This window comes from Oncorhynchus mykiss, chromosome 30 (genome assembly GCF_013265735.2).
Source record: "Oncorhynchus mykiss isolate Arlee chromosome 30, USDA_OmykA_1.1, whole genome shotgun sequence".
NCBI lineage: Eukaryota > Metazoa > Chordata > Actinopteri > Salmoniformes > Salmonidae > Oncorhynchus > Oncorhynchus mykiss.
In genome coordinates this window covers 22,018,001-22,038,343 of record NC_050570.1, presented here as the reverse complement: position 1 = coordinate 22,038,343, position 20,343 = coordinate 22,018,001, and the positions used below count along the sequence as shown (strand labels likewise).

Below are 20,343 nucleotides of genomic sequence, written 5' to 3'. Positions count from 1 at the left end.
TGATTTGTCCTGTAGCGCCCCAGATGTGCTCCAGATGCATATTGGAGATAGATGGAGTAGAAGAACATACTTAATAGAGTATTCACTTTACATAGATTCAAAATGGCAGATTTCCTTCTTTTTTTTTTTAGATATTGTGTAAATGGGAATCATTAGGTCAGCCGGTTCTCACTCCCCCTCACCTGTAGTGGGACCGTATCGCTGATTCATAGGGATGAAGCAAGCCAGTCCTGTGAGGCTGTATCTAATGATTGCTATAGTATATTTTCATCCGTCTAGCAATCTGGCTTTTTCCCCACATGCCGGTAATAGGCTGTAAGTTTCCCTAAAGCTTTTTCAACTGAATGAAGCTGGATTTTACCGCTCACGCGTTAGGATGTCAGCTGATATCATGGTATTGGAGGTCCAACCAAACATTCCCTGGACAATGAAATGTGGTTGGTCAATTCCTGTAGTTGTTGGAGTGGTTGACATTCCACTCTGTCGGCATTACTTGGGCAGTTGACAAAAAGTGGTTCTGTGTCAAATCAAATTAAATGTTATTTGTCACATGCGCCGAACACAACAGATGGAGACTTGACTGTGAAATGCTTAATTACGAGCCCTTTCCAAACAATGCAGAACTAAAAAGTATGAAAATGAGCTAATAAAAATAGAAAATAGTAACAATAAATAACAATAACGAAGCTACTGTATATACTGTACAAGGAGTACCGGTACTGAGTCAATGTGCAGGGTTACGAGGTAATTGAGGTAATATGTACATGTAGGTAGGGGTCAGCCATTTGGTAGCCATTTGATGAACCATTCATCAGCCTTTGGGATAGAAGCGGTTCAGGTGTGAACAGAGTGAACAGTCTATGACTTGGGTGGCTGGGGTCTTTGACAATTTTCCAGACCTTCTTCTCACACCGCCTGGTATAGAGGTCCTTGGTGGCAGGGAGCTCTGCCCCAGTGATGTACTGGGCCGTCCGCACCACCCTCTGTTGCGCCAGTGTGGCTCAGTCGGTAACAGTGTTCACAACATCAAGGTCTTGGGTTCAATTCCCTGCAGGATCCACCGACATAATATGTATGCAGTCATTGCCCTGTAAGTCATTTGGGTAAAAGCACCTGCTAAGTGCCATTGCTTTCTAATGAAGAATACAGTCTTCTGGACATGCTCAGTTATACTCCAACCATCTCTCTGACTGAAGTTAAGTGGCCTTAGCATTGAAGGACACAGAGACATAGCTCTAACCCCAGTGAATATGTATCATCACTACTCCTGCCTCCCATCTGTGTACTAATACATTCTGCTCAATGGTTGTTCAGAGAGACAAATTAAATATAGACTGAGAAACCAGATCATTTGCCTATTTCTCTGTTCAACAACTATGTCTGACCGACTTAGTATTAGATCAAGTATGAAAAAAGACCTTCACAGTTAAAAACAGCAGTGTGTTAAAAGAACAGAAGAATCACAGAGCATGTTTATGGTGGCGGTGTTAATCAGAGCAGCACTGTTGGTAGGGTACCGGGCTTCAGAAGAACACACAGGAGCTTCTCCCCTCCCTCTAAACTCAGCCAGTGGTAAGAGGGGGCTGCAGGGGTTAGTCCTGGTAGAGGCAGTAGAGGCAGTGCCCTCCAAGCTGGCTCTGACTTTATTAGTGCGAGAGCAAGATCACATGGAGTTTCCACCGCTCCATACATGGAGCTCCGGGACTGCGTGAAGCAGCATGGATTAGTGTGTTCACCGTGTAGAGCACAGACAGCAGGGCTGCTTAGACTGAAAAGGAGACGAGAGAGAGCCACAGAGTAAGGTGCTGCAATGCTCACCCCCTCGGTGTGACATAGGTGAAGGCTAATTGAGAATCTCTGTGCTGTTTTGATGCCAAGATTTGTTTGTGAGGCCGTTTTTGCGAGTTAACCGAAAGGTGCGAAGGATGTCAGAGAGATGCAACGTTCTGAGTACCTTGACTGCAGCCCTGTGCTGCTTCTACCAGAAGAGCTCCGTCATCAGGGCCAAGGTGAGTGACGTCATGCCACTGTTTGTGTCACACGGTCATCTGTCAGCATTCACATCATAGCCTACTGTGTGTTCTCATAGTCAGTGTCTTGCATGTTTTGAAACCAGGTCATCTTAACTGCCTGCACCAAATTTCCTGGAATTACTTCTGTACTTTAGTGAAAGGAAAAATGAATCAAACCTGGAAAAGGGCTTTGATTCATCCTCTGTAATCTTATTCTAAGCTTTCTTTGGGCAAACAGGCTTAGCCAATGGTAATGTAGATGAATCATCAGTTGCTCCTTTAAAAAGAGGCTTTATCCTTGATCCCTTACTGTAGCCTGAATGTTTGGGTGTGATGAATGTGCCCTCTGGGCTGTGTGAGTGCTGAATGTCGTTTTTGGGGGAGCTTTCTCTTCTGTATTGACTAGTTAATGTGGGTTAGAGTCTGTCACTGTTGTGGGATGGAGAGAACTTTTAATTGCTCTCTGTGTTTTTCTATGCTCTGTGCTGCCTGGCACATGTGTCTGAGTGAAAGCTTTAAATAGCCCTGTTAGTCAGTGCTGGTTGTTTTTTTCCTCCCAGATCAGACCTGCTGTTTAGATATTTTCATTATAGTAAGTGAAGAGGTCAGCCAGACATCCCATTCCATGTGACGACTTATGGGAGTTGGAAAGTGATGCTAAGTGTGTTCGTGATGGTGTGTGTGTGTGTGTGTGTGTGTGTGTGTGTGTGTGTGTGTGTGTGTGTGAGAGAGAGAGAGAGACTATGCCCTTGGACTATAAATGTGTGAGAGCTCATCTGTATAATCTGTGTAATTGATTTAGAATGTATCTCACAATCCACTTAAGTTATTAATGAAATTCTTTACTTTTCTTTGTTTGAAGTATGGCTTTGATATTCCTTTGTAATATGTCCCATTGAAAGTGGTCTGTCCTTTATGACATCAGGGGGAATTGTTACAGTGGCATTAAGTGAATTGGATGGTGAGGCTGGAAAGAGAGAGACACTACAGTATATCTATCCCAACAGTGTTATAGAAAGGCCCTATATCTGTCCCAAGAGTGTTATAGAGAGGCCCTATATCTGTCCCAACAGCATTTATGGAAGTGACACAGGCCTGTAACTTCAGAAGGGGCAAGGGGGTCATGAGATGGACCAAAATACTGACATTATTAATAGCCATTATCAGTTATGCCAATTATTTGTGGCTGGCTGAAGAATGACATATACTGTAGGCCTATTCTGTACAGTACAGTACTTACAGAGACACCTTGTACACAGTGTGTAATACAAGTGGGTTGTAAAAATTGCCTTAACAGATAAGCTGCAAATGAGTTGAAAGGCTTATAGGAAGTGACTTTTCCCTGGAGGTCTACTGCCCCAAAGCTCATCAGTGTTAACCACAGTGAGATCAGCCCCTCACCCCCAGTCCTCCTCCTCATCATGATTATCATCTACATCTATGCTGGCTCTCACACTCGTCCATCACATAGTGATCCCTCCATCCCTATTTCTTTCTCGATCCATCAATCTCTCTCTCTTTTCTTTAGTGACCCTCTCTCATCATGACCCACAGTGGAGAACGGCATGTTTCCTACAAGTCTATGATTCATCTGATTCTATTATTTTAAGGAGAGATATTTGCCCCAAAATAGCCCACAGTTTGTTGCTCCTGGAGTCTGGCTGTTTGGGCCCAGCGGACCCTAGAGAGTCCAGATAGTCTGTTAGCTTAGACATTGGCTCTGTTTTGTTTGGCCCAGGCTTAAAATAGTTCCATGTAAATACCTGGTTCGGACACGCTAGTCTGTGTGTCGGGGTCACAGGGGGTAACACAGTGGGCAGTGTTGGGCCTTGGGGCTCTGGGCTCTGGTGCATGGGGCCATTAAAGAGGGAGAATTATTGCCTGACGGACTCACTCTGAATTTAATTCCGCTGCTCTGTCGATCGCTACATACATTCAGTCTGAATCTCCCATCCTAGGAGTTGATAATGTCATCAGCCTGGCTCTGGGACCAATCCGAATGGTCACAATGTGTTCGCATTCTAGAAATTGTATGGGGGTGAGGCAAATCCAGACTCATCGTGGAGAAGAAACATCAGTTTGGCCGGAACGATGTGGATGTGTAGCCAAGTAAGGAGAATTGCTCTGGGGCCTGTGCTATGTGCTAGCTACTGAAAGACATCTCACTAATTTCCTCTCCATTAAAACAACACCCAGCAGCGGCTTAAGCACTAATAAAGGACCCAGGCAGCTCAGCAGCACAGCTGGGAGTGGAGGACAGCCATGTAGCTCCAAGGAGATGTACTGTATGCTGAGGGTGCAAACACCACACACACTCTGCAAGGTCAGAGTAGTAGTGCTAAGCAATTAACCAAAATGATGGTTATTTTTCAGTTTTTAAACAATTCAATTATTTGAATTCCATTTCATTCAGTTTTTTTTCTGTGAGCTCGATGTGCAGTTTCTGTAGAGATAAATTAGATCAAGCCTGAATTGGCGATGTAGTAGGGATTTTCCAACAGGCCAATAGTCTACATAGTTTAGCGCAGAAAACATGGTAATTAACTACAATGACCATAATCCATTGCGCCGCTTAAACTTGTCCGGTCTGTGTATAGCAGATACGAAGACTGAGAAGCGAGAACGAGCGATCGAGAGGGATAGAAAGCAGTTGCTTCAGGAGTCTGAAAATACATGACCTAAGTGATTGATAGTTACTATTCAGCAGTCATAAGAGAGTGCCTTATTTACTTGGAAGACCTACTAAGATAGTGATTTTGTCAGAGAGCATAGGCAGCAGCTCTACAGAGATGAGATGATGACTTTATGATGGTTAATACGTGTAAAGTAATAATGGGTAGTCACTACCATCATGGGACTTTTATTCATTGTTTTATTCTGTGTTGTTACAGCATTCAACCCACATAATGTATAGTGCTTTTAATGCGATGGGCTGAGTGGATTGCTGTGTGGGGGAGCACAGCAATCCTATATTTATATTTTTAGTTTTAATCCCAACCTCTATCCCCGCAGGAGGCCTTTTGCCTTTTGGTAGGCCGTCATTGTAAATAAGAATTTCTTCTTAACTGACTTGCCTAGTTATATAAAGTTTAATAAATAAGTCAAAATAAGAGAAAAGCCTCTGGAAGGTGCTGATTTAACACAGCCAAGGTGGACACAAAACCCTGCATTCTTCTACTCCATCTAAACAATGAGGTTTCCTTCCAAATGGCAAAAAAAAAAAACTCTGAAGGAAGGCTTTCATCTTTTAGACAAAGTGACGAATTAGAAGAAGTACAACCGATCAGAACAGCGCCGCTTCAGAGAAATGTGGACTTTAAAGCAGCAATCAGCAGTTGAAACAATAACAAATTGATTTTCCCGCCCCTGTTTTGAGATAAAGGTGAGGGATGAGGCTGGAGAAATGTAACCACTGTCAAATTCATAGACAGAGCTATGGATGCAAGGACTGACCATCCATGAAATCAAAATGATCGTTTTAACCATGTTTTGAGGCTAAATAGTGTAGTGTGTGTTTACATTTACTTTGTTTTTCAAACATTGGAGTAAAATAAGCTTATATGGTGGGATCTGATGGGGTACGACAGTTGAACTAGCACATGAGGCATTGATAAGTTATTTTCTTGAAGGATCAATGGGTACATATAATTCTAGAGGGATGTAGCAGCTACAGATTGCCCCTTTAAGGCTTGTGTCCTCTCCTCCATATCCATCACTTCGCATGCTTTCCTGTGTGGATGTGTCCTGTTTCTGGACATTATATTACCAGTGTATTGTTGTGGATGGACATGGCCATGGAGCCCAGTTGTCGTAAACAGGTCAAGAGATAATGGAGGGTGAGTGGACTGCGGCAGGTCTCCTGAGGGGCCTCAGACAGAGATAGGATGCCCTGATGGTCCCATTTTACCCCTACACAGGAAGGGTGAGCCCACATAGCAAATCACAGATGAGAATGATAGAAAGGCCATGAAAGACTACTAAAAATACCCCCCTATTCTTTAACCTCTGTGGCGAAGTGTCCTTCTCCCCCCATCTCCACAGGAAACTCAGTAATCACCCACAGGGTTGATGTTCTGAGGCAACATTCTGGCTATCACATTTCTGTGACAAATATTGGATGTATACTAGGCCATTGGTATTATAGGTCCCCCTGGGTTCAGCTCCACATGTAATCCTAAATCTGCACTGCCAACTGACTAGAGTTTCAACCATTTAGGCCAGTGTTTCCAAACTCCAGTGCCTCCAACAGCACACATGTTTGTTGTAGCCCTGGGCAAACATACACAATTTAATTAATTGAGGGCTTGATGATTAGTTGACAAGTTGAATCAGGTGTGCTTGTCCAGGGCTTCAATAAAAATGCGTAGTGTTGGGGGTACTTGAGCACTGGAGATGGGAAACACTGATGTTTACTGATGTATACTACAGGGTTAGCAATGTAAGGACCGGGATTAGGAATAAGAAATCGTTATCTCCAAGCGGTCATTATCTCCAAGCGGCTTATGATGGTTCTGTTAACTAGAGGGTCTGGAGACTGACTGAATGAATGGGCCGTCAGCTTAAAAGGGACATTTAAAAATGTTCTACTTCATATTCATCATCGTCTATGGGCTCCCGAGTGGCGCAGCAGTCTAAGACGCTGAATCTCAGTGCTAGAGGCGTCACTACAGACCCGAGTTCGATTTCAGGCTGTATCACAACCGGCCGTAATTGAGAGTCCCATTGGGCAGCGCACAATTGGCCCAGCGTCGTTCGGGTTTTGGCCAGGGTAGGCCGTCATTGTAACAGAATTTGTTCATTAACTGACTTGTCTAGTTAAATGAAGGTTAAATAAATAAATAAATAAAATCTTCAGCAGCACCCGAACATCAACATGTGAAAATGGCGCGTTTATGTTTTGTAGTAAAAAATAGAGGAAGTGTGTCCAATGACATCATAAACCAATTAGTAGGCAATGCCTACTCATAATTGGTTAAATATCACATGATACACACTGATGTCATTGGAAACACTAATCTTCCTCTGTCCTTTTATACTACAAAACATAGAAATGCGCCATTTTCACATGTTGATGTTGGGGTGCTGCTGGAGATGATGAATAGGAAGTTGAAAATGTGTGCACTGTGATAGTCTCAGAGGTCCTTTAAAAGTGCAGAGAGCATCATGAAGAACAAGGAACACACCAGGCAGGTCCGAGATACTGTTGTGAAGAAGTTTAAAGCCGGATTTGGATACAAAAAGATTTCCCAAGTTTAAACATCCCAAGGAGCACTGTGCAAGCGATAATATTGAAATGGAAGGAGTATCAGACCACTACAAATCTACCAAGACCTGGCCGTCCCTCTAAACTTTCAGCTCATACAAGGAGAAGACTGATCAGAGATGCAGCCGAGAGGCCCATGATCACTCTGGATGAACTGCAGAGATCTACAGCTGAGGTGGGAGACTCTGTCCATAGGACAACAATCAGTCGTATATTGCACAAATCTGGCCTTTATGGAAGAGTGGCAAGAAGAAAGCAATTTCTTAAAGATATCCATAAAAAGTGTCATTTAAAGTTTGCCACAAGCCACCTGGGAGACACACCAAACATGTGGAAGAAGGTGCTCTGATCAGATGAAACTAAAATTGAACTTTTTGGCAAAATTTCAAAACGTTATGTTTGGCGTAAAAGCAACACAGCTGAACACACCATCCCCACTGTCAAACATGGTGGTGGCAGCATCATGGTTTGGGCCTGCTTTTCTTCAGCAGGGACAGGGAAGATGGTTAAAATTGATGGGAAGATGGATGGAGCCAAATACAGGACCATTCTGGAAGAAAACCTGATGGAGTCTGCAAAAGACCTGAGACTGGGACGGAGATTTGTCTTCCAACAAGACAATGATCCAAAACATAAAGCAAAATCTACAATGGAATGGTTCAAAAATAAACATATCCAGGTGTTAGAATGGCCAAGTCAAAGTCCAGACCTGAATCCAATCGAGAATCTGTGGAAAGAACTGAAAACTGCTGTTCACAAATGCTCTCCATCCAACCTCACTGAGCTCGAGCTGTTTTGCAAGGAGGAATGGGAAAAAAATGTCAGTCTCTCGATGTGCAAAACGGATAGAGACATACCCCAAGCGACTTACAGCTGTAATCGCAGCAAAAGGTGGCGCTACAAAGTATTAACTTAAGGGGGCTGAATAATTTTGCACGCCCAATTTTTCAGTTTTTGATTTGTTAAAAAAGTTTGAAGTATCCAATAAATGTCGTTCCACTTCATGATTGTGTCCCACTTGTTGTTGATTCTTCACAAAAAAATACAGTTTTATATCTTTATGTTTGAAGCCTGAAATGTGGCAAAAGGTCGCAAAGTTCAAGGGGGCCGAATACTTTCGCAAGGCACTTTATTTCAGTATATAAAATACACTATATATACAAAAGTTTGTGGACATACCCCTTCAAATTAGTTGATTTGGTTTCCCCATCTGGCATTCCAATGGACGAGCCCTGACCTCAACCCCTTCAAACTCCTTTGGGATGAATTTAAAGACTGATTGCGAGCCAGGTCTAATCAGTGCCAAACCTCACTAACGCTCTTGTTTCTGAATGGAAGCAAGTACCCGCAGCAATGTTACATCTAGTGAAAAACATCTGAGAAGTGTGGAGACTGTTACAGCAGCAAAGGGGGGACCAACTCCACATTTGACGAGCAGGTGTCCACATACTTTTGGTCATGTAGTGTATGTACAGTATATATATATAATTATATTCTGAAAAATCAATGATACTCACGAGATGAATATGGGGCAAGGTCCTGGCTGTTCACAATCATCTTGTCAAAGACAAATGGCCAGCGGTCCCTAGTAAGCTAGATCCCGGTTAAAACCCAGAGAGATTACTAATAACAAACCGCTACAGAAACCATCATCTGGAGCAGGGGGTGAAGGGGCCAGCTCTCTGAGGAGAACCCACTAAACTCAAGTCAATAAATCAGACAATGAACGTCAAGCATTTCCAGTAACTCACAGCCCTCAGAACAAACAAACAATTCTCGCCCGTGTTCATCTGGAAGGATGAAACTTCTGTCACTGTCCTGCTGTGTTTGCCTCTGTATCATTCTGGGGGTTGTGCTGTTTAGCTAGTAATCTGGGTGAAGATGAAGGTGACACCACTTAACTGTTTTAGGGAATGGTAGTCAGGGTAATGTGACTGAGCCCAGCCAGAGATATGCACTTGACACACTCATGATTGAGAGTCAGCCTAATATGGATGGGTGCTTTCCAAGGTGATGACATGGACGGTAAAGGGAAGGCCTTTAAAAAGCAACCACATGATCAGTCAAACAAATGTGTGAACATGCCGGCATAATGTGTGCAGCGCTGAACAATATAAATGAGCAGTTTATTAAAAGCAAATGACATTTAGTTGATTGAATGCATGTAGTTACCCTGAAGGATTAACTATGGCCATCGTATCATCAGGCTCCTCAGAAGTAATTATACCGGAGCTATTTTAAAACTCAGGTTAAGAGTTGATTGCCTCCAGCTAAGTGGACCAGGGCATGCTGTAATTCCCCAGCATCGTAAAGTGGTGCCTCAGTGCTGTTGAAAAGCCAGGAAATGCCAAGAAAATCTACTTCAGTTGGCGTCAAGTTCCCCATACCGCTATAAAACACCCTTAAATCAACAGGGCTAAGTGTCAAGGAGAGGGAGAGGAGGAACTCTGAGTTTGGATGGAGGTTGAAGGTCTTCGGTAGTATTATGTAATGAATTGAAAAAAGTAAAGACTGAAGTAAAGACAAACAGCTCCTTGATAGATGCTTTTCTTAGGCTGCTGTGTGAATATGGAGCGCCTGGTAATTTTAAGGTTGAGCGGTGCTGGCTGGGCCTGAAGGCCTCTAAAGACTGTTGACAACATAGAAAGAGAATGCCTGCCTACCCTGCCACGGCGTGGCCGCCCATCCTTCAGTACAATGCCAGTGCCATCAGTGGTTATTTCAGTCTGTGCTCGCCTGCCCAGGCCTGGTGATTGTAAGCCTCTATGGCTGACATGTATATATACTCAGAGGAGATAGTGATATTTACATTACATCATTGACATACAGTAGTGGCCATGCTATGTTTGCTTACTTTTCTGTGGTATTGTATGTAATATTGCATTGCACACTATTCAGGCCTAGCCAGGGGTGCATTTTTTATTGCAGGTTGACGTTTACTGTAATGAATCTTGCCGTGGAGGCAGAACTTAACGATTTCAGCCAGGTGGGCCAGCTGCAAAGTCAAAATTGGATTTATCGTAAAAAATCATGAAAACTCAAATTTGCTTTTGGGTCAGGTTTTCGAGTTAGAAGTGTGGTTAGGGTCAAAATTAGATTGTATGGCTTTGTGGCTGTGCCAGCTAGTGACCATTCTGCAGAGATGCCTCCAGGGCAAGATTCATGACAATAAATGCCAACCTGCTTTTTTATTTCACTCGTCATAACTCAGTTCAATGAAGGACCCCTGGGGGCACACACCAGAGTCATGCAACGACACGGTACAGCTCTGACACATACCACACATACCCTTCTGCAACGGTGAAACGGTTTCACCCTGTCAGCGTATCCATGGAAATAGCATGATGCCTGAAAGCCTGTGACAGAAGCTAATGCCAGAGCCAGAAATATGACTTCAGGACAGTGAAACACTACACTGACCTATATGCTTATCCTATTCTCTATTCTCACTGGATGGCAATACTCTGAACTTGCTCTGACAGAGTCACACAGGGAGGTCCCCCAGCTGTGATGCACAGCAGGGCATATCCAAAAATTGATTGATTTGATTGACACACGGGCATTCATGTTATACAAGTACGTTATAGTTAAGCAATAAGGCCCAAGCGGCTGTGGTATATATGCCATTATAAACTGAGTGGGTCGAGCTCTGAATGCTGATTGGCTGACAGCCATGGTTTATCAGACCGTATACCTTGGGTATGACAAAACATTTATTTTTACTGCTCTAATTACATTGGTAACCAGTTTATAATGGCAATAAGGCACCTCGGGGGTTTGTGGTATTTGGCCAATATACCTCCGTGTTGTGTCGTGCATAAGAACAGCCCTTTAGCTGTTTATAATTGATCATCTCTCATTGAGTACACACAAGTGATCAAAACAGAATGATTTTCAGCCCCCTAGAACAGATTTTTCTCCATGTAACACTCTCTCAGACCATCAAAGGGCCTGGTATAGGATAGGTACCATACTCAAGACTGGAGTTACAGTATATAACATTCATCAGGACTGTGTTACCATATGGACCAAAATCTTGTCTCTGACCATTGGGAATAATCTTACCATAATCTTACCATTAGCTGTGACTTCTAGACTTGTAGCTGTCGAGGACACAGGCCACCAATAGTATCTAGGATCTCATGCTCTGTCCGGCAGTGTTTGTGAGATGCAGGCGCTCTCTCCTCAGCTGCCCCAGGGTAGTGGGCCGTTTCTAGGAGAGTGTTAGGCCGTGCGGGCATCACACCTGGCTGACAGGCTGTGGCCAGCCCCTTCTCCCCCAGGGTGTTTGTGTGTGTGCAGGCACACTCATGCGTGTTTTTGTGTGTATGTGCGTATCTACAGTAAAGCAGAGTGAAGGCCTGCCAGCTCAAAGGATGCAGTTTAGGAAGAATATTAACTACTTCTGTCATGACACGGCCAGATCTTGTGTGCTTCACATACATTGCTCACCACTCTAAGTTCAGCATGTATGTCTGTAAGGGGGGAGGGATTTGGGATGTTTTCTCATGTTGGACGGTTTCAGTCTCAGTCATCTGTATCCTCACTTGAGGAAGTCTCTCTCCCGCTCTCTCTCACAATTAAGTCTGAGACTTGCCTTTGAAACACATAAAACCTATTTGAATCTGATGAGCAGCAGGCCCACTGTCTCCCCAACAGGTCTAATAAGATGTATACAGATATATAAAGCAGCAACCCGTAGCTAAATTAGCTCTCTGGTAAAACAAATTGCGCCATATTAACTCATGCTAGAGTTTCCCATGCTTACCCCCTCCACCCGCCTCCTGCCAATATAAAACCCTTTCCTGGAGCCTTTAATTCAGTTTTAGTTGGCATATAATTCAGTCGACAACAACAGGAAAAACTGAAATTTACAGTAGTTCAAATGTTCTCTCTGGGGACAAGGGTGAGCGCAGCCTAACAGATTTAGCCCTAGGTTAAGCAGTAGTAGCAAATTGCCTGTTAGGAGCAGCACAATACAGTGTGTGCTTCTGTAAGTGGTCAGTGAAGCCAAACACTGTGCATTCTGAACATTCCGAACAGTTAGCCAATGACAAGAAGGCCTCATGCTATTTTAGTTGGGGACAAATGGGTGTGTTCCTGTCCCATTCCTTTAAAGGGAAAAACAGAGCTTTATGAAGAGTTTCTGTTCTCAAGGCTATTGTTGGTGATGTCAATATCCGCCATAAATACCATTGTTTTAGTGTGCAGGGACAAAGACGGCACTAGGTAAGTACGGTTAATGCATTAGAAAACCAAGTATAATATTGGTTACTGCAGGAAGGTATTGAGTTGATTTAACAACATAATCCTTCAGGTCATTGCTCACCCTTAGGGCTGACGCTGAATTGCCAGTCAACTCCCCCCCCCCAACATTTCTTTATGATCCAGGTCTTGGCAGCCCCTTGTAATGCTCAAATTGTGTTTTGGAAAGATGCAGATTGGGTGCCAACATCCCAGAAGAACACAATGGCTACAGTACTTTCCCCCAGTCTAATGCTGCCTGCCATCTCCAGGGGGTTGGTTTAAAAAGCAGCAGAGTTTTAAAACGTTGTTGTTCTGGGTCCAACGGACCTCTAGTTAAAAGAGGGGAAAACTGATGCTCGGTTCAACCCCACAAGTGGCGCCACTGGAGGGAAATGTCATTATGTCTCCAGAAGTATTACGTCTAACTCAGTACGACATATATTACAGGCAGACAGACAAGTTGTGCAACAGACCAACCCTTTTATAATGCGTTTAGAAAATATAAGCCAAAGCAGGAAGACAGTGTGGAGGGGAAGTCTATTGATTGTGAAAGAGGATTTCCTCAAAGCAGGACTGAGAAGAGTCTCTGTATTATCAACCTGAGAGGTATTTCCTGGCAGGAACCTGCTATCATAGATGAGGTCATCCCATGTCCCCTTTTTTGTTATATGACTGACACAATGTGTGTTTTGAACTATGCAAGTAGACTGTAAATCCTAGTGTGAATCACAGCAGCCTGGCATAGTGGACTGTGTGTGTATGAGTGTGTGTGTCACTGTATTCAGGTGAGTGTGTTGTTGCTCCACCCGGAGGCCTCTTGCTGGGGCAGAACAGGGCAGAGGGGCATGGCAACAAGGCCAGGATATGACACAGCAGTCAAAGCAGAGGCAGGTAGAGCCCTCGGCCAATTGGAGCCTTCGGCATAGTGCATCTCTGGGAAGTTACAGCCCAGGAAACAAAGAGGGGAGGAGAGCTCTGTATGACACATGCTTACACAGAAAAAAAGACAGAGAGGGAGAGGGAGAGAGAAAAATAAAGTGTGTGTGAGAGGTAGCTAGAAACAGTAGAGGGAGAGTTATATTACAAAGGTTTACCGGTACATAGACAGACCGACAGATAGATGCAGACAGCCAGTGCAGTGCACACAGTGTGCACCCTCAGTACAGCAACCATGTCTGTGAGGATACCAGTACTGAAAGAGCCTGTTCTTCCTGTCTATGTGCAGTTCTCCAGGGACAAGTACATCATGGAGGGCCCACCGGAGAAACTACGCAAGGAGCTGGAAGACGAGCTGAAGCTGGGCAGTGAGGAACCACGCAGCCACGCCTGGTACCATGGTGCCATCCCCAGACAGGTAAAAAAAAAAACACACTCTCTCTCTTTCTCTGGAGGGACAACTCAGCTGCCTGTTTGCCATGCCTGTTTTAGAGTCCAATGATTTAGCTTGAGTCAAAGGATTCTTGATAAAGTATTTTTTTTGTGGCCGGCGGCACATGCTGGCTCTTTGTGAAAGAGGATATTTAAATAAAGAGATGGAGCCAAGAGAGGCTTACTGTGAAACACGACCAGCCCAATGAAAGCATGCAGAGGGGAGGGGTTCCTCTGTTGCCAACAGCTACGGCCGGGTGTCCAGTTGCACACTGATTTCATTCAGGGGCCTGTCACTCCCACCCTGTGGAGGAATCACAGCACTGGCGCTCTGAAAACATGGCAACCATGCAAAATCTTGCATACCCACGCAGAGCAGGACAGCTGGCCAGACAGACACGTTTACAAGCTCAACCAAAAATCTCTGTAATGACATCCAACACAATGCTTTGTTTGGTCACACTGGAGTATTATGTGAATGGAGTCAGGGAGCTCAGACACTTTGGCAGGCAGCTCTTGTCATAAATATGTGAAAACTCCCAGTGACTAGAGGTTTCTAGAGGGGATCTGTGTCTCTTTCATGTGGACTGAAGAGTAAAAGCTACATGGCTGAGGGTCTGGACTTAGGAGGGGGCTGTGACAGTGTGACAGATCCCTGCCCTCTGACAACTAGCGCAGCAGTGTTCAACTATTACCCTAGGAGGTCAGGAGCCTGTTGGTTTTCTGTTCTACCTGATCATTAATTGCACCCACCTGATGTACCAGGTCTAAATCAGCCCCTGATTAGAGAGGAACAGCAGAAGAAAAACACACAGTGGAACTGGCTTTGAGGTCCAGAGTTGAGTTTAAGGGCTCTAGGGGCTGAGCCTGATTTTGAACACAGGGGTGTAATGTCTGAGGAGTGTTACTGATGATGACCCACCTCAACACCCAGAGCTCTGCTCAAATAAGTGCTTGTACACAGAGTAGTAAAATCAGAGACTGTGTTTTTTCCTGTGATTCACTCTCAGGCAACAACTTGTCTGAAACTGGTTGAGCCAGATCAGAATCAGACAAATAAGGACAAGTCAACAACGGAAATAAGTATTTATCTTGACAGGTCTGTTCTACAGCACTGGCTGTATTAAGTCCATTAGGCTGTGTGAGGCTCAGTGACAAAAGGGCAGACTCACTGTCAGTTTGACATACTGTGGCTGAATGGTTCATTGAAATGGGCTTCATTTCAACCTTGTGCTTTCATCAGTATCTCACTAAGAGCTTGTCACTGAGAACTTGTCACTGTGAACAGAGCGGCGCTGACACACACTTAGTAGTGAAAGCTCAGGCCACAGAGCTCGGTCCATGAACCCCAGCCTCAGCACACACACACAGAGCTCGGTCCATGAACCCCAGCCTCAGCACACACACACAGAGCGAAAGGTCTTAATTGGATGGTAACAACACAGGGGTTCAATCAAATGACATGATGCTATTTATTAACATCTTCTGTTATAGCCGTCCACTGATCTGCCAGGGACCACGCCTCTATCAGTCTAATCATCACCCCTAAGATAAAAGCTCATCTGTGCTCACTGTGCCACCCATCCCATTTCCCAGTACACCTGTCACCTTCTGGTTTCGTCCTACTGTATCTCTCAGTGGAGTGTATGTAGGCCAGGGAGACCTGCAGCCTTGTTCCATGTCTTACGTTGTGACCTTGTAAGGGGTGTGAGCCAGCATGTATCACAGCCCTCCATTAGGCATTGTGAGAGTCACAATGGCTCTGCCAGTCCCTGGTTACAGTAGCTGCACACACTGTCCTGTTTACCCACAAGACTGGGCGTCTCTGAACTAGAACTACTATAACTAGTAAGACCAGCTCAGTCAACTCCCATTCTACCATTAGAGAACACATCAGCAGCTTCTGGTGATGGAGGAGTCCCCGTCCCCCCCCCATGCCAGTGCATCAGGGATAGTGAATGTTGTCACAGTGCATGTATGTCCCAAGGAAAAACACTGGCCACTCAAGTTGCTCAACGAGTTGTGCTGGCAATGGGATTGTGTTACGATTTTCCCTGCTGTAAAAATAAAAACGCATAGCTGTTTGAAAACACTTTCAATTTCCATATAATTTCACAACAAAACATTTCACAACGGTTATCTGTCAGAAATGTATAAATAACTTTGCATAGCTAATGGATGTAATATGGAACGCAATTTCAATGAGCTATTTCATGAGGTATAAATCATATGACTTTCAATGCGTCAACTGGGTTTAAAATCTTAAAGCATCGCCTCGTGTGTAAAATCACAGATGGGACCTGAATAAGAAATGGAGCTCGTTTGAGCTTGTCCTTGCGGGCATGTGACAGGATGGCATAAGACTGGTAAACACACACATGCTCAGCTTTACATGCTGCACCTCGTCGGCAGAACAGGGACTTTACTTTACGTAAGGACAAGGTAAAACAGCATTCATGCTGCCTAGTGATCCTAGTAAGGTTTAATAAGCTCCTTCCTGGTGCTACTGCGGCCAGATTGTGAAAAGAGGGCTTTTAAACTTTTAATTAAAAACCCTCCACCTTCCGACACCAAAACATAATTACTAAGTTCAATAGTATCTTAATTAAAAAGGTAATTAAATGTTTGGAAGAACAACATGAGTGGAGTGTGTAGACCAATGTGTGACATGACTGAGTTTCTACGCAACACTGGGGCTTTTGGTCATTTGACCCTACAGTTTGGCTGTGTGGCCTGCACTCAGAGAGCATTTTGGGAGGTATCATGATGTTACAGTACAGTAACAGTAGTGCTAGTGAAAACATTCAGTGAGCCAAGCATGTTACTGAGAAGGCCATTCAGTGAGGGAGTAGAGCGCCTGTCGCCACAAATCCAACAGTGAGACAAGTGTGACAAACTGAAAACACACTAGATACAGTTCTAACTGTGTGATATTGAAAATACAACCAAGTGTGTGAGCTACATGTCTGTGTGTATGTGTGCTCAACATGTGTCCTCTGGGTGTCCAGGTGGCAGAGAACCTGATCCAGAGAGATGGGGACTTCCTGATCCGGGACTCTCTGTCCAGCCCTGGGAACTACGTCCTGACCTGCCAGTGGAAGAATAGCCCGCAACACTTCAAGATCAACAAGAAGGTGGTGGCCATGAATGAGGCTTACTCCCGGGTGCAGTACCTGTTCGAGAAGGAGGGCTTCGACAGCGTGCCTGCCCTGGTGCGTTACTACGTTGGCAACAGGAAGCCAGTGACGGAGGCGGTGGGGGCCATCGTCTTCCAGCCCATCAATAGGGCCTTGCCCCTGCGCTGCCTAGAGGAGAAGTATGGTGTGGCCTGTGTCCGTGTGGAAGCTGGCCTGACCCTGCCCGAGAGGAAGAGCCAGACATCTAAACGCCTGAGCCTCAACATCATGAACGGACACACCCAGGACCACAGCCTCGGACGGGGGAACCTGCTTAGGTTAGTAGGCTATCTACAGAGGCTCAGGCCGGTACATCGTGTATGTGGTTGGAAATTGTCTGTGAGCCGTAGGCTACAATGGAGATGCTAGCTGATGCTGCAAGATCCATTTAGATCCAATACAGCAATAAAGTGCCCTTTATTTTCCTCTGCAGCCATTTATATGCCGGCAACTTATAAGTAGCTATAAAATATAATTTTGTAGGGGGTTTGTCCAAATGGAATTGGCTCCGTATAATTTCATGTATAGCCTAACATGCGAACACGTGCACTCCAAATTTGTAAGACTAATGTGGGAGTCACAGAGATAAGTACACGTCTACAATAAACCATTCCTGAGGTGAAATAAGGAGTGGTGTTTAGCCTGGATGGAGAATACCAACCTCTGAGCACAATACCAAGGCAAACTAGGACAAAAAATACCCCATCAAATTACACTGTACCATTTTACATAACAAACAGTGCACACAATGTATCAGGTTTCTCTAGGGGTTAGTGGTGTGGTGTGCCCAGTAGCCATGTCTCAGTTGGTAGCTAGAGGGATCAGTCCAACTGAACACTCCTTTTCTCCTTCTCTTCCTCACTCTCTGTCTATCAGGAACAAAGACAAGTGTGGAAGCCAGCCGGCGTGTCTGAACCACGTTCAGGAGAGACGACGGCCCCTCAAAACCCACCAGTCAGAGAGCTTCCTCCCGCTAGGTATGTACCATCCCCGCTCTCTTACTCATTATGCTGCAGTCAGAGGATGTACAGCTCTGACGAGCCTGCAAAAGCCTTGTTTCCGTGAACATGCACTCTTTGCACAGGGGTGGGAATATTTCAAAGGCAAATATAAACATTTTCTTCTTCAAAACGTTGCTTTGTACACTTTCAACTCAGAAGTGAAAAGTGTGACATGAGCTGGAGATGAAGATAAATGTATTTCTGAAAGGATTACAGATAAAAGTTGAAATGGGAATCGATAGATGCGCTTGAAGTCTGAGTCTTTGGAATAAAAGAGACGAGAGATCAGAGAGATTCAAAAAGCTGCATTCCATTCTGTGACTGACAATGTAATTAAGCTTTCTATGCAGTCAGACTTCAAATAGACAGCAGGACTCCCAGTCAGCAGCTACAGAACACAGCATGGCTCTAGCTGTGTGGTGTTGCTAGGCTGCAGTGTGCAGGTTTAAATAATGATGTTTACTCGCTCACCCTCTCCCCAGGCTCCAGGCCCCAGCCCCAGCTCATGGAGCACCAGCCAAGCCCCAAGTCTCCAGTATTCAGGACGGGTAGTGAGCCGGCACTCAGCCCCACCGTGCCAAGGAGGATGGACTTTGAGACCCAGGCCGGGGAGGCCATACGGGGCTCAGACAGCCAGCTCTGCCCCAAGCCGCCCCCTAAGCCCAGCAAGGTGCCCTCCATCAGGATGCCCCACTCCCCACGTCTGCAGCCCCTGGCTGCCCCAGCCCAGGGCCCCCCTGTACCCCCACTGAAACCCAAGAAGCAGCATGTGATCCAGGCTCTCCAGCCTCTGCAGCCCCCCAGCCCAGAAGTGAATTACTGTGAACTCAGCCCCTGCAGCCCAGCAGAGTTGGACAGGCTCCAGGCCCCAGCCCCAGGGCCCCAGCCCAACAACAACAGCTACGTAGAGAGGCTGAGGACGGAGGAGAGCCAGAGGAGCAGATTGGACCGCAGCTCCTACCACCACGCCATCGAAGCCCTGGAGAATGGCAGCAAAGAGGAGGTGGAAGGAGGTGGAAAAGGAGGGATGGAAGAGATAGAGGAGACTGTGGAGGAGAAGGAGAGAAGCTTCCAACGGCCGGTGTTTGAGACTGCGTCTGCGTTCCGGCCGGGGGAGTTTGAGTCGAGGCTGCTGCCTGCAGAGAACAAACCCCTCGAGATGAGTGTACTGAAGAGAGCCAAAGAGCTGCTGGTCCATAAAGACCATCACATCATCGCCAAACACATCCTCATGGCAGACTGCCAGGTACTGCATTGTACTGTCCCTCTACACACCGTACCCACATTACGTTCACCACACCACTAGTCCTACCAGATGTCTGAACACTCTGGGCTGAATCCCAAACAGAGATCATAACTCAAATTTCAGTGTACATCATGAATTGATTATATACACCGAGAATTCCAAACATTAGCAACACCTTCCTAATATTGAGTTACACCACGCCCCTTTTTGCCTCAATTCATCAGGGCATGGACTCTACATGGTGTTGAAAGTGTTCCACATGGATGCTGGCCCATGTTGACTCCAATGCTTCCCACAGTTGTGTCAAGTTGGCTGGATGTCCTTTGGGTGGTGGACAATTCTTGATACACATGGGAAAGTGTTGAGTGTGAAAAACCCAGCAGTTTTGCAGTTCTTGACACAAACCGGTGCGCCTGGAACCTACCACCAGACGATACCTCATTCAAAGGCACTTAAATATTTTGTCTTTCCTATTCACCTTCTGAATGGCACACATCCTCGATCCATGTTTCACTGGTCTCGAGGTTTAAAAATCCTACTTTAACCTGTCTCCTCACCTTCATCTACACTGATTGAAGTGGATTTAACAAGTGACATATAAATAAGGGATCCTAGCTTTCATTTGGTCAGTCTGATGCAAAGAGCAGGTGTTCTTAATGTTTTGTGCACTCAGTGTAAATTTGCAGGACAGTGTGATGAATTTTTTTGGATTCTTTTGGTTCTTTTGGTTTTGGTTTTTTGGATTCTTTTTTGATTTTTTTGGTGTTTGGATTCAGGCCTCATTCAGCAACATCTAACTTAGGGGCTAGAAACAGCCAGGCACACCAAGGGCATCAGAGACTGGTATTTCATTCATTTCCTCTCGTTGGTATTTGGCCTTTTACAGTCAGGTGTCTTATATGTCTGTCTGCTACACCACATAAGGTGCAAAACCAAAACCAGTGAATTTAACTTTAGTAAGACGCACCAAAAATGATCTGCAGCCAAATCCTGGGTGTCTAGTCTGAGGGAAACATGTTCCCAGCGTTGT

General features: G+C 45.1%; 1 protein-coding gene across 6 annotated transcripts in view; it reads left to right on the top strand.

The window, feature by feature from the left end:
- The window catches only part of LOC110521551 (breast cancer anti-estrogen resistance protein 3), a 97,045-nt gene that overhangs the window by 69,044 nt on the left and 7,658 nt on the right, over nt 1-20,343 (top strand). For 5 of the 6 annotated variants that reach the window (XR_002473164.2, XR_002473166.2, XM_021599165.2 and 2 more), the window contains 4 exons: nt 13,748-13,876; nt 16,899-17,344; nt 17,943-18,043; nt 18,550-19,313. Coding sequence is in view for 4 of the 6 variants with exons in the window: in XM_021599165.2 (XP_021454840.2) it covers nt 13,748-13,876; nt 16,899-17,344; nt 17,943-18,043; nt 18,550-19,313 (1,440 nt within the window). In the remaining 2 variants the exon portion in view is untranslated. Of the gene's footprint in view, nt 1-1,603; nt 2,010-13,747; nt 13,877-16,898; nt 17,345-17,942; nt 18,044-18,549; nt 19,314-20,343 lie in introns of those variants that run through there. The other variant, XM_036969088.1, reaches the window with a different exon arrangement.